Source organism: Aplidium turbinatum, chromosome 4 (genome assembly GCF_918807975.1).
Source record: "Aplidium turbinatum chromosome 4, kaAplTurb1.1, whole genome shotgun sequence".
NCBI classification, from domain to species: Eukaryota; Metazoa; Chordata; class Ascidiacea; order Aplousobranchia; family Polyclinidae; genus Aplidium; species Aplidium turbinatum.
This window is the reverse complement of record NC_137475.1, coordinates 14,468,177-14,487,546: the sequence shown is the minus strand read 5'-3', so window position 1 is coordinate 14,487,546 and position 19,370 is coordinate 14,468,177. Positions and strand designations below refer to the sequence as shown.

At 38.4% G+C, this 19,370-nt stretch overlaps 1 protein-coding gene across 3 annotated transcripts; it reads left to right on the top strand.

Annotated features, from left to right (window-relative positions):
* The first annotated feature begins 430 nt into the window (after positions 1-430).
* Positions 431-19,114, top strand: LOC145769285 (U7 snRNA-associated Sm-like protein LSm10). 3 transcript variants are annotated; one of them, XM_082580872.1, is made up of 5 exons: positions 431-515; positions 11,962-12,053; positions 16,800-17,014; positions 17,270-17,499; positions 18,366-19,114. In XM_082580872.1, the coding sequence occupies exons 4-5, from the start codon at positions 17,281-17,283 to the stop codon at positions 18,483-18,485; spliced, it is 339 nt and encodes a 112-aa protein (XP_082436998.1). In that variant the 5' UTR covers positions 431-515; positions 11,962-12,053; positions 16,800-17,014; positions 17,270-17,280; the 3' UTR covers positions 18,486-19,114. The 3 variants fall into 3 exon arrangements, with proteins under 3 accessions (XP_082436998.1, XP_082436997.1, XP_082436996.1); XM_082580871.1 differs by lacking the exon at positions 431-515 and adding an exon at positions 2,153-2,310; XM_082580870.1 differs by lacking the exon at positions 431-515 and having other exon boundaries at positions 11,918-12,053.
* Positions 19,115-19,370: the final 256 nt, after the last annotated feature.

Below are 19,370 nucleotides of genomic sequence, written 5' to 3'. Positions count from 1 at the left end.
CAAGTTCAATTGCAGTTTTACCAGGCTGCTCTGCTGAGTGAGTATCACTAGTTTTGGTTCAATTGCTAGTTTTGTGAAAGATTTGTTGATAGCAAAACAGGCCATAAAAAGAGCGGGGCAAAATTGTCATACCTGGGAACCTAAAAGAAAATTGGTGAGCAAAGTAATGGAGGGTGTTTGCCATCAATGTTATGAAAAACGACTCCAAGGACAAAAAGACTTGCAGAAAATAACTCTTGTAAGTTTAGAATGAAATGTATTTGCATAGTTGATGGGTGGTACAAAATTTAAAGATAGCAGAAAGTGTAGTAGACATCTCAAAGCTTTTCTATTAGCTATTATGAACATCTGGGTTTTTTTTAGGCAATCTGGGTTTTTTTAAGATAAAATCTAGGTTTTTTTCAAATTTGTGGATGGGACCACTGCCAGTCACCATTCGGCATACACCAACCAAAGTTGGAGTTGGACTGGGCAGCTGGAGGGATGCGGTTTTGACATTTATTTTCTTGCCAATAGTAAGTGTTAACAGGGTATGGTTAATGATGCGTAGTCGCACTGTTTGAGTTGAAAGCATAGCTTAAGCCAGAGATCTTGTAGAAATTTGAACCGGAACGTATTTGGCCTACCGGTATGCTGTACTGTGTATGAATGGCTGGCTGGGCTGAACATGTTGACATACAGGTAGGCAGTAGGCTATAAACCTATACGGAAGGCTACTGTCTCGAAGAGCACACGGTCACTGTGCAACCTACCAGGAATTTCGTTGACTTGAGCTGCTGAATTGGTACCGGAAGTTCCTCACCAGTACCGTACATGCAGTCTATTATATATGGCATGTGAAAAAGCAGATGAAAATGAAATGCGTTTTTTTATCAGATTATAATCAAAATCTAAAATTGTAGTCTGCAAGTGCCGCCCCCAGACGTGCCGCCCGGGGTGGTCTGCCCCCCCACCCCCCTAGATACGCCACTGTAGATCACCTTCAGTTAAGCTTATTCAAACAGAATATTTGCGATACAAAAGTTTCAGACAGCTGTTTGATATTATAAATGCATGTGAAAACCCATCGAATGCCAGAATAGCTCCACATCCACTTGTAAAAACATGCACTACAAGGCCAATTGTTTTTTATCACCTTCCTCTGGTTGCGCTTGGTTGATGCTTGATAGCTCCAGCTATGTGGCCGCGTACAACCTTTGAAAGTTTGTTTTAATTTAGCTTGATACATGCAGTTTGTGTTTTATTATTCATACTAAGTGGTTTATCAAGTTAAATTGAGACAATATACCATCAGACAGAGCTATATGTAGCACCAAATAGTATGGTGTATGACCTTTCTGACTAACAGGACAAGTAAATCAGAGTTGCCAACCTTGCGGTTTTCACGCCCAACTGGGCTAGTTTTCGTCCTGAGTTGCGGGATTTTTTTGAAGTTGCGGGTTGCGGTTTTTTGGGCTGGTTTGGGTAATGTGTCTCAAACCAACATGAGATTGCTAAAACTTGTTAAAAGGAGAGAATTTAGTCCAGATTCAAATGTAGCCTACTGTAGTTAGGTTGAGGTAAGTTGTAGGCCTATAGAATGCTGTAAGTTGCTGCTCTAGTGCTGTCATGTCAGCCATTAGATTGGTCTCATAAAGAAGGCGAGTTTATTTTGTGCGTGTGAGATGCATAAATTAAAGTTTTATTATTTTTCTATTTTCATTAAGAAAGTTTACATAAAAGTTCAGTAGGCTTACAAAGCTTTACTTAACGCTGTTGTGTTCATAGCAAGGCATTGTTTACCATGAGAAAGTGGTCAAAATATGGCAAACGTTACAGAAATGAATATAATTAAGACAAAGCAGAGAAACAAAATGAATCAGGACATGCTTGAATCCCTCATGCATGTGCGTGGATATATGGACTGCCACAGCATTTGTTGCTACAGTTTTAAGCCATCTCTGAAATTGTTAAATAAGTTTGACGTGAATATGCATGATCAATGATCATAAACATGTAGATAATGTGTAATTGGTCAAAATTGGACATACCATGCCTGCTGAGCTGACCTGTGTTTAGTAAAGTTACATCCTATTACAGTAGTATTTGTTATTTTGTTTGCAAAGTAATTATCTCAATTTTTACACATTGATTGTTCTTTTTTTGCAGGTACATGCTAAATTCAGCGTAAAATTATGAGATCTAGATATATTTGACATCAGTAGGCTATATATGATTGAATTGAGTCTGACAAAAATATTTTGAATGTTTGAAGTATATTGGAAATTGGGCTGGTTCAGTGATCAGTTTGGGCAGGAATCATTTTCAAAGGTTGGCAACCCTGTTAGGATATCCTAGGCTCATAGCGAGCAATAGCAAATAAAATCAGTCAGATTTCAATCAATAAATCATTTTATTTTTCGTCATTAACGCGTCTGGGACGAAAAAAATACTAACTACAAAAATTGATATAGACCTACCAGCACGTTAATGAACAGGAAAAGGTAGCAAAACCTTGAAAGGTTTTCACAGTATATTGGTTAGCGCGTCACTTCTGGAACGAAGAAGCTTCAAGATCAATAGTGGTGCTGGTTCGGCTCTCGGGGTATGCGCTTGAGCAACGCACGTTAAGGACTGCTCTCCATTCAGCAGCATCTAATGGATGGAATAATTCCCCGACAACAAGACTTCAACAATCGGAAACTTCACTCTGTCAATCTCGGTGACCGGGCCTGCGTCAGTGATTCAAAGCCTCTACGGCTATGCGAAACTGCCAGGATTAAGCTCTGCAAGAAGCTTTCCCAGTCCGAGGATAAAGATTCAATCAATCAGTACGTGTAGTAAATGCCTGGAATAATTTACCACCAACAGTTATAAATGCACTTAGTTTGAATGCATTCAAGGCAAGGCTTGACAAGCACTGGAGCAGTGATCCATTGAAATCATCTTATGATGTTATGTATTAAGTGACAGTACTATTGTGTATGTATTTTTCATGTACGTATGATCGTATTTTTAATGTCTTCTAAAAGCTTATATATGTTATCAGATGTTAATTGATGGTTAGAGTTATTAGTTATGAAACTAGCTGTTAACCTAATTAACAGCAAATGTGTATGTATATCAGAATGATGAAAAAGCACCTCGGTGCTTACAGCATCAAATATTTATTAGGCTGTGGCTATATTTACACTATATAGTGTAATAATAATAGCCTGAATAGTGTTGCCAGATAAGGAATTCTGCCCAAATTTGAGAAAAGTTCAAAGCTGTTGAAAACAAAAACTTGTATTTTGGAAAATTTTTTTTAGTCCTGAGAAGATCAAAACTTTAATCTTATTCCTAACTCTTACCTTAACCCTTCCCAACTCTGGCAACACCAGATTGTGGAAAAATAGCCACTTCCTATTTATCATACCGTACGCACCGACTTCCAGGGGGGCCGGGGGGCGGCGCCCCCCATAAATTTATGATTGAGGGGCAACAAAAATGGCGATTACATGTGGTGTTTCAAAGATAGATACTTCGCGAAAAAGATTTAAATCGTTTAAACGGACTTAAAGAACGCCGAAAGCGAAAAGCAGCCTACGTTGCTTTTGACGCAAAAAAGCAGCTGATCGCATGGCTTTCTCTGGAACGTGAATTACTACTGAGATGCGCACTGCATCTTCCCGCGCGTTAGGAGCAACTTCAAAGTCAAAACGTAGTGAAAAAGCAAATGCGAGGTTGAATTTTTTTCTCAGTTCACGAGTTATCCAAATGTCCGTTAGGTTTTTTGTGTTTTACTTCAAACATGAAATCGATTTTAGCAAATTTTATCGAGTTGAAACTACGACACAACGAACAAATACAACTTGAAGAAAAAATGCATTTTTCAAATATTGCATTTTTCAAATATTTCAATTGTGAAAATATATACATCTCATACACTCATGCACTACCGTATAATTTTATAAATTTACAGTTAAAAAGTGGAATTTTCCTGCTATAATCAAACAGAAAGAAAAGTTAGTGTGGTATTTTGCAAAATTTGTAAAGAATTTTATGACGGAAACAAATCGGAATTAGAAAAGCTACGGGGTCCAGTGATGAAAGTAGTACGAAATTCTATATCATAAATGGTTCTTTGGCAGTAAAGTAATGCTTCCGATCATATGGCATCGCGCGTTCATGAACGGCCAGTTTTGCGTCTTCAAGTATTCCAGTGACGACGCGACAACCTCATCCTCCGATACAGCATCTGATGATTCCGATTCTGACAGCTAGTTCTTTATCAAACAGACTCGTGTTTGCTCGCAGTATCTCAATTGTACCGAAATTATGTTAGTGTAAACGTAAATCGAGGCAATCATCTCGCAGTGAGATATTAATTTGTTACCGGTACCTGGTTGAACAATTAACGTTATTTTTTGATAATTCAACGTCACTAGATGTCGAATTAATGTAAAACAAACGTAAATTTCTTCTTGGGCATTGTTACGCAGGCAGCAAAATTCGTTATTTTTGCATTGACTTCACTGTAAAAATGATGATTTTTGCTGTCTAGGTAAGCAATGTAACCCGCCAGGAAAATTAAATAGATTTGTGCTGACTCGAACGTTGAATCAACCCAAAATTAACTTACTTTTTCCCCCTGAGTTATTTAACGTAACAGCGTGCGTATCGCTACTTTTGGTATTATTACATCACAATAAATCAAACAGTGTGGTCGTGATAGACTACTCTAGTATATTTTTCGCGTCTCGTTTTTTCGATTCAACGTCTACAGACGTTGAATCAATGTAAAAACGACGGGTTTTGCTAGCTGGGTTATGTGCTTTTGTGAATGCAAGTGCAAAATCGCCCATTACGTTACCACAGAAACCCTTCTAGTGGGTGGAAGTCGAGTTGCAACCGTGTTTATCTGTCTACTATTTTTTATTCACATTGCAAAACATTTCTGCAATCTTGAAACAACAAGTGCATTAGTCAGACATAAATACAAACTTGCAAACACGTTGACAACTAAAAGTAGCTTACTTCGGTTATTTTATCTATAAAAGAAAACCGTTGTGTCGAATAGCACGAAACGTGTGTGGCGAAATGTTTGATGACAGACGTTAGAACTTCAACCAAAGCATTTTCCCGCAGTGTTCAAAATGTTCTGGGAGAGAACTCCTTTCCATAAAAATAGCGGCTTTTTTCATATGTATTTCTGAACATCTGGTCGGAAACTAGGCTGTTTTCTACATGTGAAAAACTTTCATAGCAAGTATCCAACAGTCATTTTACCAGAGCAATATTGTTAATTGGCTCAAACGGCGAAATACAAACTGGCATAGACGTTCACAACTCAACGTAGCCTAGGTTATTTCATCTATAAAAGAAACCCGTTGTGTCGAATAGCACGAAACGTGTGTTGCGAAATGTTTGATGCCAGGCGTTGCAACTTCGATCAAAGCATTTTCCCGCAGTGTTCAAAATGGCGGCGCTGACGCCTTGGGAGTTTCTCGTGTGAAGCGTCGTTTTTAGACCTTGCTTTGAAGTAGGCTACCTGGCGCAAGAAAGTTTACGTAAGTCAGCACTCTTATGATTGCATCACGTGATGCCCCCCCCCCCCCCCCCGATTGTTCCTCGACCTGACGACGTTTAGTCCTCTCTCAGTTTTTTTTCCTTTTTATTTTCCTTTTTTTTTTTCGTTTTTTTTTTTTTTTTCCGTAACGCACGGCGTTTGTCAAATAGTGATGGCGCGTGTCGAGTGACCTCGTCACCAAAAAAGGCAAAAATGCGTCGTTCGGCATGGGACACCCTTTTAAATGGTGAGGTTGTCAGAAAAAATGACTCCGGCAAAAAATTTTTGAAATTGGAAATTCAGTTTGGGTGGCCCTCTAAAGTTTTCCGCCCTCCTCCAAAATACTAAATCTGCATAATTATCTCAAAAACTGCTTGATCTAGAGATTCAGTTTTTGTGTCAAAAGATGCAGAAAGCATGATTTCCTATCTGCTTTCTGAACAGTGATTGCTTCTATCTTGAGTAGAAACTAGAAATACAGTTATTTAGAAAAACCTGTTTTAGGTATTCTAGCGCAAAACGGCGCTGAACAAGTATTGTGGCCCAAGCTATTCAATAAACAAAGTTCATAAACTAAACTATAAAACTGGTAAAGCAATAAACGAAATAAGTGTTCTTAAACTTTTATGTATTCAACTATTCATACATAGCTAAAATGCCCGTTTTTTGTCATATTCCTTGGAGAAACTCCTGAGCGTGGAATCCGCTTTCAAGCTTCAGGTGCCGTGCGTCGCGCTCGTTGGATGGCGAAGGCGATTATGCAAAAAGCTTGGTCTGCATTTATTGCATCTGTTTGAAGAAATGGTTGGACTAGCCTCGTTTGACTCTCGATTGTCTGTGGAAAGTAAAAAGGTAATGGTGGCAACCATGTTAGATGAAACAGCAGAACATCCACCAAGGAGACCAAGAGTCAAAGTAGTAAGTAGAGGCGTTTCTTGGCAATAAGAGTCTAGAACAGTAGGCCTATTGCACCTCTAATTCAAAATGGCTTCTTCAGCTGTTGGGTGAAGATGAAGCAATACTTATACTTTTAAAAGATCCTGTTCATTGGACTGAAGATGGTGCATTTATTCAAGCTTTGCACATGGTGAAGGGACTTTCAGCAGTCAATGACAGAGCAGAGAGAGAAGTTGCTCTAATCCAAGATTTTAACAAACTCTTAACTGAAGATGAGGACCAACTTCAGTTTCTTTTGCAAGTTGTTACAACACAGGAAACTGTTACCAAATTGCAACAAGAACAATGTGGTCGATTCTTCTTCTTCGTTTAAACCATCTTCGTCACTCCAGGGGTCGAGGGGCTCTGCCTTTTACCACCCTTGGGCAGTGGTGGTGACGCGGTTTAGATGCTTGAGCAGGTGTCGAGCAGCCATTGAATTGATTCATCATCCAATTCAAGAAGATCACGCACATCATTTGGTGCAGTTACAGATGGTGTGGTCTGTGGTTTGTTCCTCCTTGCCACACTCACAGATTGCGGATGGAGCCATACCCCATTTGTGCGTGTTGGAGCGGAATAGTCCGACGCCAGTAGCCCAGTACACAGGCGGTTGAGCCGCACCCAGGCCTTCCTTGGCAAATGCATTTCGATTGGATGGGGGCTGGTGTCGGACATAAAACTTGTGGAGTTCTTGTGGAGTCTTGTGGAGTTCTTCTTCCACTCTGAGCTCCATTTGTAATCCTACCAGGCCGCTGCGCTGGTGGATTGGTCTTCAGCGGTTTTCATCAGGAGTTGTGCAGCACGTACAAATGGGTGTCTCGATTTCAGTCGCCGAGGATGCTCGATTACTCGCTCACAGACTCATAGAGACTTGAGTGGAGCAAGTGGTTGGAGTTTGTAGTGTGGCGAGAAAGAGACAGGATGGCTTCTTTGCGACGAAACTCAGCTGGTTGGTTGCCTGCAAGGACAGCAAGATTGTCTGATGGTGTAGGTCAGTGGTTTCCAACTCATGGGTCGCAACCCAAAGTTGGGTCGCTTGTTTTTCAGGCATATTGTATCTAGTGTGAAAAAAATAACAATAAAAAAAAGTTAAAACGTGAAGAGATCGATCACGTGAAGAGATCGATCACAAAACTGAAAATATAAACACAAGTCATGAAGCGTTTCATGTCGAGACATCGGAAAGCTTTGTAGCATGATCGTAGTGCAAGAAGTTTTAACAATTTTCGCTTTTATTATTGTTATTATTATTATTAAATGTAAACCCAACAAAAATTTCAGTCTCAAACATAAATTAACTTGACAAAGTTACGGGATGTATATTGTAACGTGCACTATATGTCACGAACGCTATGTCGGACAAACTATGACAAAGTTTTCCACACGTTGGACCAGTATAGTCTGGTGTGGTAAAACGCATCAAAGACAAAGCCCCAAGTGCTGTATGGTCTTATTGCTTTCTCCACAGAGAGGCCTTTGCTGCAAAAAAGCCGTCTCAAGAGCTGCACGAAGTGTTGAATGATGTGAAGTGTGTAAACGTCATCAAAACAAGTCCACTAAATTGGCATTTGTTTTCGTCTTTGTGGATTCTGATTATTATCCAGCATTGCTGTTGCACACAGAAGTGCGATAGTTGTCACGAGGTCGTGTCCTGAAGCGAGTTTGTAATTTGCAAGAGGAGATTGCTATCTTCCTGAGGCAACAGAACTGTGTGAGATTAGCCGAGAAGTTTTTGCAAGAAGATTTCAAGGCAAAAGTTGCTTACCTTGCCGATATATTTGATTTTCTGAATTCTCTAAATTTATACCAAGGCAACGGTTTTACGGTGATTGATCGCGTCGCAACAGTTTCTGCTTACAACAAAAAACTCATATTCTGGAAAAGTTATGTCACCAGAGATGAGTACGATATATTTCTTCAGCTAACGCAATATATCTGTGGCAATGAAGTTGATATTAAGCAAACGATATAATTAAACACCTGGAACAGTTTGCCAAAAAGTTTGTGCACTACTATGGAGAATCTCTAACACTTAATAACCAAAATGATTGGATAATGATCCATTTGTTGGAAAAGATCTGCTTCAACTTTGCATCCATGTTGCAGAACAGTTTATGGACATAACGACAGTAGTAGCAAACCGTATTTCTTTTGCGTCCTTCAAAGACAAATACCCCAAAGATTCTGCAAACATCCACTTTTGGGCTTCCGTGTACAAAGTGTATCCCACAGTTTCACAATTAGAAATTCAAAAACAGGTTTCATTTGCAACAACTTGGCTTTGTAAGATTGGATTTAGCGCCATGTGTGTATTGAAAACTGAACAGCGAAACCGGCTGGAAGTTAAAGCCGACATGCGGCTATGCCTAAGCAAAGTAACGCCTCGATTTCAAAAACTCACTGACAGCAAGCCAGCACAGCTAGGCTATCTCATTAGTGATTTGATAAACATATTATTTTCGGAAAAAGTTACTGCTTTTGTAGTGCTGTTTGTTTGCAACACAATCTTGTATGGCTTTTAAAATATTACAATTTGCTTGGGTCACAAGATTTTACCGAACTGAGTTTTTTTTTAAATGGGTCGCCTTAAAAACGAGTTGGGAACCACTGGTGTAGGTCACAGACATCCTATCACGATACGCAAGGCAATATATAAAATATTGTCGATAATATCGCTTCTCGCAGTACTGACCTGAATTACATTTTGAAATGATATTCGTCACCAGTGTTCCCTCTAAAGTGCAAAAATTAAGAAAAAAAAAACGAAATTCTGTAGACGTGGTCACAAAAAAGGTTGTGAAATCAAGGTTTGGACAGATTTCACGAGTCCTAATTTCTTAGAGGGAACGCTGATCGTCACATATTTTTATAGAGCTACCGGTACCGTACCTTTTGTATTAAAATGTGTTTTTTTTTTCTAAATAACTGCTTTTGTATTCAAGATAGATGCATTCAATGTTTAGAAAGCAGATAGAAAACCATGTTTTCTGCATCTTTTAACACAAAAACCGTATCTCTAGCTCAAGGGGTTTTCGAGATACACAGATTTGGTATTTCGAGGGAGAGCACAGAACTTTAGGAAAGGAGGGCCACCCCAAAATCAACTTCAAATTTAAAAAAAATTGCAGGAGTTATTTTTTCTGACAACCTCACCACATGAAAGGGTGTCCCAAGCAAAATTCAAAAAGTCAATTTTAAAAGCCACTCTACTAAATAAGGATTTAACCTATTTCATCCCTTGAACACTTCGTCTCCCGAAATCGGGTGACGAAGTGTTCATCCTCAATTTTCACCCTATAGAAATGATAATTTTTAAGGATGTGCCGATTAATCCGAATCGGCAGGTATCGGCAATTTTTGGGGAATCGGCATCGGAAAAAATTGCCGATTCTTTATCAAAGTTTCCTAATCAAAAGTAGCGCGAGCGCGTGGAAATACCGATCAAAGTACGGCTTCTTTGAACAACCGCATCAGCATCAACTAGCATTCGGAGAGCGGTAGTGTAATTATGACGATTGTCCGCCATTTTGTAAACTCTTGTTTAGTAGGCACGAGATCAAAATACTTTCTTTCTTTGAAATTGCGAAAAACGTTCAAAGAGAAAATCAGACCAGATAAAATATATAAGTTGAATGATTACACACAACGGTTAGAAGTTAAAGGAGAAATGGATTGTTACGTAAGTTATTAGCTTGCAGTATGCGAGGCGCTAAAAGCAAGAAGAGAAAAAGCGAGGGAGTATAAACTGCAAAGAAAATGAGAGCAACTGTCTGAAAGATTCAAAACGCTTTTAGGATAAAACAAAGGGCGTCAATGGAAAACAACGTGTGAAGTTGCAAGTTGTATCTTTTCAGACGCTGAATTGCAGTGAATTAATCTTGTCACTTAGTAAACACGTGAAAAAAGATTACCTCGTTTGCGCAATAATCACTCGATTGTTTGTTCAACCCATGAAACGGACTATGTTACAGCCAAATGCTGTCCCAGCTCTAGTCGGCATTCGGCAAAATTAGGGAGTTTTCTTTGATCTGTAGAATATACCTTAATGCAGACATTTTTAGTTGATGTTACTGCATTTTAATTTACGTGCCTTTAATTTTGAATATTAAAAAGCGGAAATGTTCTTTGTAATTATTGTTTAATCGTTGTAAAATTCGTAGTCACTGAAAGTTGCTTAATGTTAATTTACTAAGCAGAGAGAAGTGAACTCCAAATTGTATAGGCCTATTACGCTTAATGCGTTCAACAAACAATCATGTGATTGCGCAAACGTAATCAAACCAGCTACCCGGTAATCTTCAAGTGTTTGCTAAGCAACAAGATTGGCTGCAACTCTGCATTCGAAAACAATAGTAATTTCTTCACAATATGTTTTTCTTTTTTCGCCTATTGATGCACTTTGAATGCAAGGCTGGTGTGTTACTTTTTTAAAGGTTTTTGTATATTCAGTACCGCTGCGTTCATTTTATTTTACACTCTAGTCTTTTTCTCTTCTTGTTTCTGGCACCTTCTTGATTCTTGAATTCTGCGAGAAAAATACTGCAAACCGCACAAGATAATATTTTGCACACTGCATTAAGCTACGTTTATTTTGCTCTCTGTGAGCAATGGCGATTTTTCTCTTTTCACTGATTTCTGCGACAAATAAAACGCGTGTCTATCACCACTTTGTAGCGCGCAAGAAGTAAACAACTACCGTAAAAAATCACGCTGTCTAGAGCAGGCGACAAAGTGAACGCTTTTAGACACTTCAAAGGCAGCAACTTGCAACAAAATCGCAACCACTTGTAAAGCGCCAACTAAAAGCAGCTTTAATCATTTAACCAAAGAATCGGTATCGGAATCGGCAAATATTTAAGAATCGGCATCGGAATCAGCAGTTGCTAGATATAGCCTCTGAGGCTATATGCACACGTCCACTCAAGCATGACATTTTTTTCTTTCATCTTCGATTGTAAGCAAAGATCGATAAAAACAATGATGAAAAATTGTGTATATAACTTCTAAATTCAGAGTTTTTTTTTTCTCGCTGAATTGGTGGCTTGTGCAATGTTTCTTTAGTTGGTATTTCGAAAGATATCAGTTCAATACCAACCGAAAGCACTTTTTTTAAAACTAAATTTTAATTCGTAGCAACTCAATCGTGACTGCTTTTTTGTGTTGAATTTTTAATTTGAGTAGCCTCTAACCCAATTTTTTTATGTCTTATTATTGTAATATGAGTAATAGTTAAAAGTTTTTTTTTAATTTGCTAGAATTTGAGAATTTTTTGTCTACATAGTTTCCGAGTTTTAGTAACGCCTATGAACCTTTTGTAACTTTTCTGCATACTTTGCATCGTTGAACGATCGCAAAACCAGGCATATTAATGCATAACTAATGCCCCTTTTTGCAAAATTTGGAAATTTTTTCCACATTTACTAACACTCAGATTTGATTTGGAGTTACAGTGTGCTAGTGGTGATATAATAAATTTATCATTGTCTGTGCAGCCTTTCAAACAGGAAGTCCCGGAATGCTTCGTCGTAAACCATCTACTATAAAGCTTCAAGTTGAGGATTTGACCGAATTTACTGACCACTTGGTAAGTAATGCATATGTAAATATCAAAAGTTTATTCAACTCAGGTGTAGCAGTTACTGATCTCACCAAAGGCACCCTACACCTTACGTGATGTGAGAAACATTTTAAATGAACTTATTGCTATAGTTTGACATGGTACTGCTATTTTGCATTCATCAAATGCTGGCATTTGCACAACAATCTAACCCAGGGCTACTCAACTAATGTTAACAGAGGTCCAGTTTGACAAGCTGAATATTTTTAGCGGTCCGATGAATAAGTTATTTCACACGCAAACCACGAAAGGTAAACTATCTGTAGTTCTGTACCAAACCACTTTCTTAGATAAAATGTAACTCGACTTGGATTTCTGGGAAAGTGTTGGAAAATCTGGGGGACGAATCCCTCCCAGCAACTAGGATAATCACAATAAAAATTGCTTCCTCCCAGTAGAAATATGTTTAAATAAGCCATTAAACGTGGCAATGAGGTTATTTTCCCAAAAGCTCAAGGTCCACCATCAACACCCAGAAGGTCCGAATTCGGACCGCAGTCCGCCAGTTGAGTAGCCCTGATCTAACCTCTTAGTATAATTTATTAAGTTAAGAATCGATTTCTCTATAGTAATAGCATCTTCAGCTTATTCAAATAGAATCACAAATAATTTATATACCGTAAAAATTTATTTAAATTTAGTTAATTCCAACATTCCGAATACAGTAACTTTGAGCTTCTGTGTAATAGCTCAATCATTGTTATTTTAATCACTTTGCCTTAAAATCAGGAGTCTTTTAGGGTAAGCCCCTGGCAGTGGAGTAAACTGGCAGGCATATCTCATAAAATTATCACTTTTAAATGCGAGTGAGTCACACTAGTTAATGGAGATGGCAATTGAGCTTTTTGAAGGTCATGTGATGTACTGTGAATAGTGAATACTCGAATATGGGTCGAGACTTTCCCTAAAAAGCAGTGGTCGACCCATTTACCGACAAGAGTAATTTTACAGAATAAATTTTTTTCAGTTTTATTTTGCACACAGTGGAAGTTGAAGCTAGGTCAATTGCTGATTTTCTGTGTTCATGAGTGGAATTACTTTGATTCCTATCATGCATCCTATGATAACAAAATAATATGTTCTGTTGAATCATTACGTAATCTCACAGCTGTTGAAGACCTCACATCATGTAAATAGCACATATTTAGCCTACCTCTCATTGCTGTAAATAGTGGTTTGCAATTATTTTATTCCAATTCCCATCTGGTAACCCACTGAAATATTCCTGTTTGTGCTTGTCATTCATGGGTTGTTACGTCATAGAATATCCTGAAGTGAAACAAAATAACAAACAATGTTTGGTCACCAGGCTACATGACCCATGTTGGTCAGGGCAGTTGAAGTTGCTCTACTTAGAAATTTCCATGCCATCTGTCAATGCCAATACTTAGGTAAACCATAGAATGGTAGTGCTGGAAATAAGGTGTAGCTTATTCAACTTTTCACAAGAATATGAAAATGGCACCGGTTTTCAGTGAAAGAGTAGTATTCACACATGGTTGACCTATACTTTGCTGTCATATTGCATTATTATACAGGTATTTGCATGTCAATATTGCTCTACAGGGATTCATTGCCTACATGCAGCTCTAGGTGGGTCTCCGCTACTTTATATCGCTACTCGGGCTAAAGTAGTGCTCGCTACTTGCTACCAATCAATGAAAGTAGCATGCTACCGCTACTTGGGCTAAAGTAGCGTGTGCTATCACTACTTCTGCTACTTTTCTTAAACTGACACAGAAAGCACTTTATTGTGACGTCAAAATTACCTTGAAAAGGAATGATTTCATTCGTTTTTTACTAGATACTTGCTGTGACGCAAAAGTGATTTAACATATATTTGAAACAAGAAGGTGCAAGCTACGTAGCCTACACACAAAAGACTGCATCCTAACATGTTATATTTGTTGTAACTTGTCTTGTTTAAACAAAATTGGATAACTATTGCTTCACAACAAGTGTTTAGTGAAAAAAATTGTGGTGAGAACTTGTAAGATGAATTCATGTCAATTAGTCTTGCAGTGAGATGTTTCTGCAACAGGTCGGCTGAGATCAATTGTTTGACATCAAGTTGGCTATGACAGGATGTCAGTATTTAATATTTGGAAACGAAATCACGAAATGAACTCCTATGATATTTCAACAGTAGCCTACCAAGAAACTTTACAACCCATTAGTCAATTACATTTCTGCACACAATCTATTGTGATACTCTGCTGGTAGTGTTCTATTTGTAAAGAATTTATTTTCCCATTGTACATGTGCTTATATCACTCCCTGTGCTGTGAAGCTGTGGCAAAACATGCTTTATCACAAACAATGAAACATCATGGGGACCAGGAGGAGTGTTTCTGAAAATAAAAAGTAGTTGCTCAGTATTCTTGTATAAGCTTAGCTTACCCACTTTTGTACACAGAAATACTATAGATTATGAATCCATTGTCAAGCAGTTTACAAGGCTAACTAAAAAGTAAGAACATTAATGGATGACTCTTATTACTATATATACACTATACAGTGTACACTTTTTATTTTCTGCACATGTATTAGTTGTCTGATGTTTGATCCAGGGTTCGATCTTAGCACTGGTTCTCTGGCCAATGTCTAGTGCGAGTTCCCTGCGGAATGCGGACCAGTACGAATCGTTTCGCACTGGTCCGACTGTCCAGTGCGAAAATATCATCGTATTATGTCGTTAAGAGTGCGTGGTTCTCGTTTGCGCTTCTCTTCAAACAACAAAACACGTAATCCGTGCGTGTAAAACCGTAAGAAAAAGCAATCACAGCATCACGTGACGGTGTAAATCGTAAGAAAAAAGCAATTGCAACATCACGTGACGGTGTTAAATCGTAAGAAAAAAGCAATCGCAATATCACGTGACGGTGTTAAATCGTAAGAAAAAGGGTAATCGCAACAACACGTGAGCTCTGGTAGCCTAGTACAGTACTCAAGAGATTTGATGCATAAAAATGTTAAGATTGAGCAGATTATACAGTTTTGTTAAGATTATACAGTCAGCAGAAATAAAAGGTTTTGACCCCAAACCTGCCATACATCTATGGCTGGCAAACGATTCATCTGTTTGATTGATTGAATTTTTATCCTCGAACTGGGAAAGCTTCTTGCAGAGCTTAATCCTGGCAGTTTCGCATACTTGTAGAGCAGCGTTTCTTAACCGGGGGTGCCAGCACCCCTTGGGGGTGCTGGAATTGACTTTAGGGGGTGCTAAATGCATGCAGTACAATATCAAAAAATGCCCTTTTACTTTTCTGCATTTTTTCGTCTTTCTGCCAGTATCAGCAGATTCGCAAATGGAGTGACGAATATGTCAAGTATGGCTTTACTGTATTCCTGGACAATCGTGGAGGACCAGACCGGGCACAGTGTATGACCTGCCATTTCGTCTCTTGCAACTCAGATTTGAAGCCTGCTAGACTCCGGTAACACCATTTGAAGCATCCAACTGCAGAACGTTAACATACTCTCGAGACCCTTTTTACATTGCTTTCCTTTCAATAATGCAGGCCAAAGTTTAATGGCGGCACCGAAATTTTGACATGCTTTTTGCTCGCTGGCGGTATATTTTATAGTGAAGTTTCTTGTTGTCTAACAAACTGTGCTGTCGTTTCAAGAGAGTTGATTCACTTACATATGGTTATAATTGAATTTCTGTTGGAAAATGAAAGTCAAATACCAAATCCTGAATCAAAACAGCAGTACAGTTTGTTAGACAACAATAAGAGACTTCATTACAAAGTATATCGCCATCGATGTGAAAGCATGTCAAGATTTCGGCCTCTACTAAACTTTTGGCCGGCACTGTAGTAGTTGTATGTTAATGATAGTTAGGGGGTGCTAGACTGTTCAAGCTTGTTTACAGGGGTGCTAGAGTCAGAAAAGGTTAAGAAACGCTGTTGTAGAGGCTTTGAATCACTGACGCAGGCCCGGTCATCGAGATTGACAGAGTGAAGTTTCCGATTGTTGAAGTTTTGTTGCCGGGGAATTCCATCCATTAGATGCCGCTGAATGGAGAGCAGTCCTTAACGTGCGTTGCTCAAGCGCACACCCCGAGAGTCGAACCAGCGCCGCTTGATCTTGAAGCTTCTTCGTTCCAGAAGCGACGCGCTAACCAATTGAGCTATCGGAGCGGATTACTATGGTCAGTGAGGTCAGTAATCTGTAATCAGGTCAGTAATCTTACTATGGTCAGTAATCTGTGAGGTCAAGAAGGCCCGACACTGGCTATGTGTTTATAAGGCCAGACAAACACACATCGGATTCTGATTATGACCCCGTGATCGTCCCGTCATCAGATTCAGATTATGACCCATCATCGAATTCAGAAATTGAAGAAGAGTCCCAAGTAGGTTGAAGACTCAACGTGGATTGAATGTCTTGCCTAGATAAACTGTTGTTACTGTTATTGCCATTATTTTCCCTGGGTTGGCCTCGTGCTTCCCACGACAATCTTGTTTTTATCAGTAAACGGGCGGACCAGTGTGATCTCGTGCGGACCAGTACAAATGGTGAGCCACTGGTCCGGTTGGCCAGTACGAAAAAAGTTAAGGTCGAACCCTGGATACCATATGAATGTTCATGTGTACAAGCTGAATCTAACACACCCTTGCCTTACAGCATCTTTGGACAATTGCGTAACTTTGCTACACGTACAAGTAGCATTTTTATTGTAATTTTGATTTTTTTGCTTTGCAGAAACAAACTAAATCACAAACCAAGAATCACGACAATAACCTTCAAAAATCAAACAACGACACGTTCACAATATTACAATCTATTCGAGGTGCTAACCGGATTAACGCAAACGACAATAAAGCAAGACGTGCCAATATTCAGACCCGGATTGGGTTTGACCCACAACCTATAACTCCCGAATCTACTTCTCACTATCAAAATTTACATTAAATCAAGTGAGTTTCTTTTTTGTGATTTTGATCGTTTAGCCATAGAGTACAGGACAGGCCCTATACTATTTATCTTTCACATTTTGTGCAGTCGCAATATGCAGTCGCAATCGCATTATGCTTTTTTAAGTTTTTTTTATATTGGATTCTTTCAGATAAGTGTTGTGTGTTTGTGAACAATAAGCTGATAAAGGTAGTTTCACATCTATCTTTTTCAAGGTTGTATAAACAATTTCTTTTGCCATCTTTATTTTATTTCAGTCTTTTTCACTATGGCTACCAGTTCCAAGGAGAAGTTTTTTGCCAGGAACACTCTGTCTGTGCTATTGATTGCCATGGAGAACCATAGAGTAGTTGTTGAAACTAAAAATCAAAGCACCATCACAGGTTTGCTTCATCAGTCGGATGGCTATGGGAACTTGTTATTACGTCAGGCTAAGCTCATAAGTTTGGATGGGAAACAAGTTAAGGCTGAGGAGATGCACGTAAAGGTAACTGCTTGGTTATAGGCAAATTGTTCGTAAGCAATTGTTCGTAAAGCAATTGTTCGTAAGCAATTGTTCGTAAGCAATTGTTCGTAAAACAATTGTTCGTAAACTGTTTTTCGTAAAATGAAATCCGTAAAACAATTCTTCGTAACGCATTTCTTCGTATACATCAAATTTTAACTGCATGCACGAAAAAATGCTTTAGGAAGAATTGTTTTACGAAGAATTAATTTTACGAACAATTGTTTTACGAACAATTTGTCGGACACCAACTGCTTGGATAGACACCAACAGAAACGTGAAAATAGAATCAAAAGAGTTATGTTCCCCAGAAATTGTTGTAATAACATAAAGCATGACCCTGAATTGGATATAACATAGTGTGTGAAATTTTTAAGATCTTTGCATCTATTTTTATAATCGTTTGTGAGTTAATATTGTGATGACAATTATCCATATGCTTTAAAACCACTATACTACTGGGATATTTTGCTCCACACCACATACCAAACACGGTCCAAGTAAGGTTCATCACATTTGTAGTGAGAGTACCATAAGTTCAACTTTTACTCAAAGGTCAATTGCTGCATAACTTCTTGATTTTTGCGCATTCTAATTTACACGAAGTTTTGTGTGGGATATTTTGTTAATTTGGTTTTCGTAAACAGTCCTTACTATACAGAATTTACAATTGCGTAACTTTTTAAAAGATATGGACACTTGTAAACACTTTGAGAATTCTATTTTTAGTTTAAGCTGTTTTATTTTTATTGACGTTGATGCTAAAGCAAACTATATAGCAACTGTAGCCTACTTGATAGTTCCATCTCAAATGCAATTGGTTTGTGATTACGTCGGTTTTAATGCAGGGATCTGCAGTAAAATACGTTCATCTTCCTGATAACGTTGATCCTTTGGTTGCAATTAAAAATGAATTATCCAAGAAAAAGCCAACCCCTCAAATGCCACACAAGTACAAGAAAACTTGAAGAATTGAATTACTATGTCACAAACTGGACTTTGAAAACTTCTTGCACGTTGTCAGATACTTGATAAAGTTGACATTACAACATGGGGATTGGGGATGTGTTCATTGCATGTCCTTTTAAATAACGGTTGTGTGATTTTATGAACCACTCTACTTTTCGCACATTTTGGTGTATAATTTTAATTTGAAAATCTAGTTAAAATGAACAGTCCTGGATGGCTTACTAGCCGCCCTACATTATAGGAGAGGTGTGGGATCTATCAATTCTTGTTGTTGATTTTTTACATGAATAGTGGTGAAATTTTTGTCCATTTCGCTCCAAAATTCAACATTGTGTACACTACAGTGTACGCAAATGGTAAGCTACTGTAGCATTTTTTTTTGAAATATCTGAGAATGACAATTTCTCATATGGTGTTTTTGTTGATTTGACTGCTCATTGAATGACATTCAACTGAATTTATAGTCAGAAAACCGTAGATGCTATAAAGCATTCAATACGTAATACACCTGCCGAGTGGAAGATTTGTTAGAACTAGTATTGGTGTTTTGTTGGTGAAGGGAAGTAAACATAAACCTAAGTGTTACAGTGATTTTTTGATAAATTGTTGCATTACAATTACAAACCATTTTTGATTTTATGAATCTGCTTACTGAGTTGCGGTGAAGACCTTCGCGTAGGGGAATTTTGTCATATGTTTTCTTTGTTGGAAAGGTCACTAGTGATAAAATGACCTCCGGCCATTTGTTTTAACTCTGGGTCGGAGGTAATACTGGCTCCGGCCCGGAGCCGGATGTTTGCGTGCCTGTGTTTAGGTTCATAACCTTAAATCTTTTTTGCATCATTGCGGCACTGTAGTAATGCAAGAATAGGCTACACATAACT

Excerpts from the sequence above, each read along its gene's own strand:
- LOC145769285 (XM_082580872.1), top strand. The coding sequence starts at position 17,281 with ATGGCTACCAGTTCCAAGGAGAAGTTTTTTGCCAGGAACACTCTGTCT. Across the intron at positions 17,500-18,365 it reads CTGAGGAGATGCACGTAAAG|GGATCTGCAGTAAAATACGT; the intron begins GTAACTGCTTGG and ends GTTTTAATGCAG.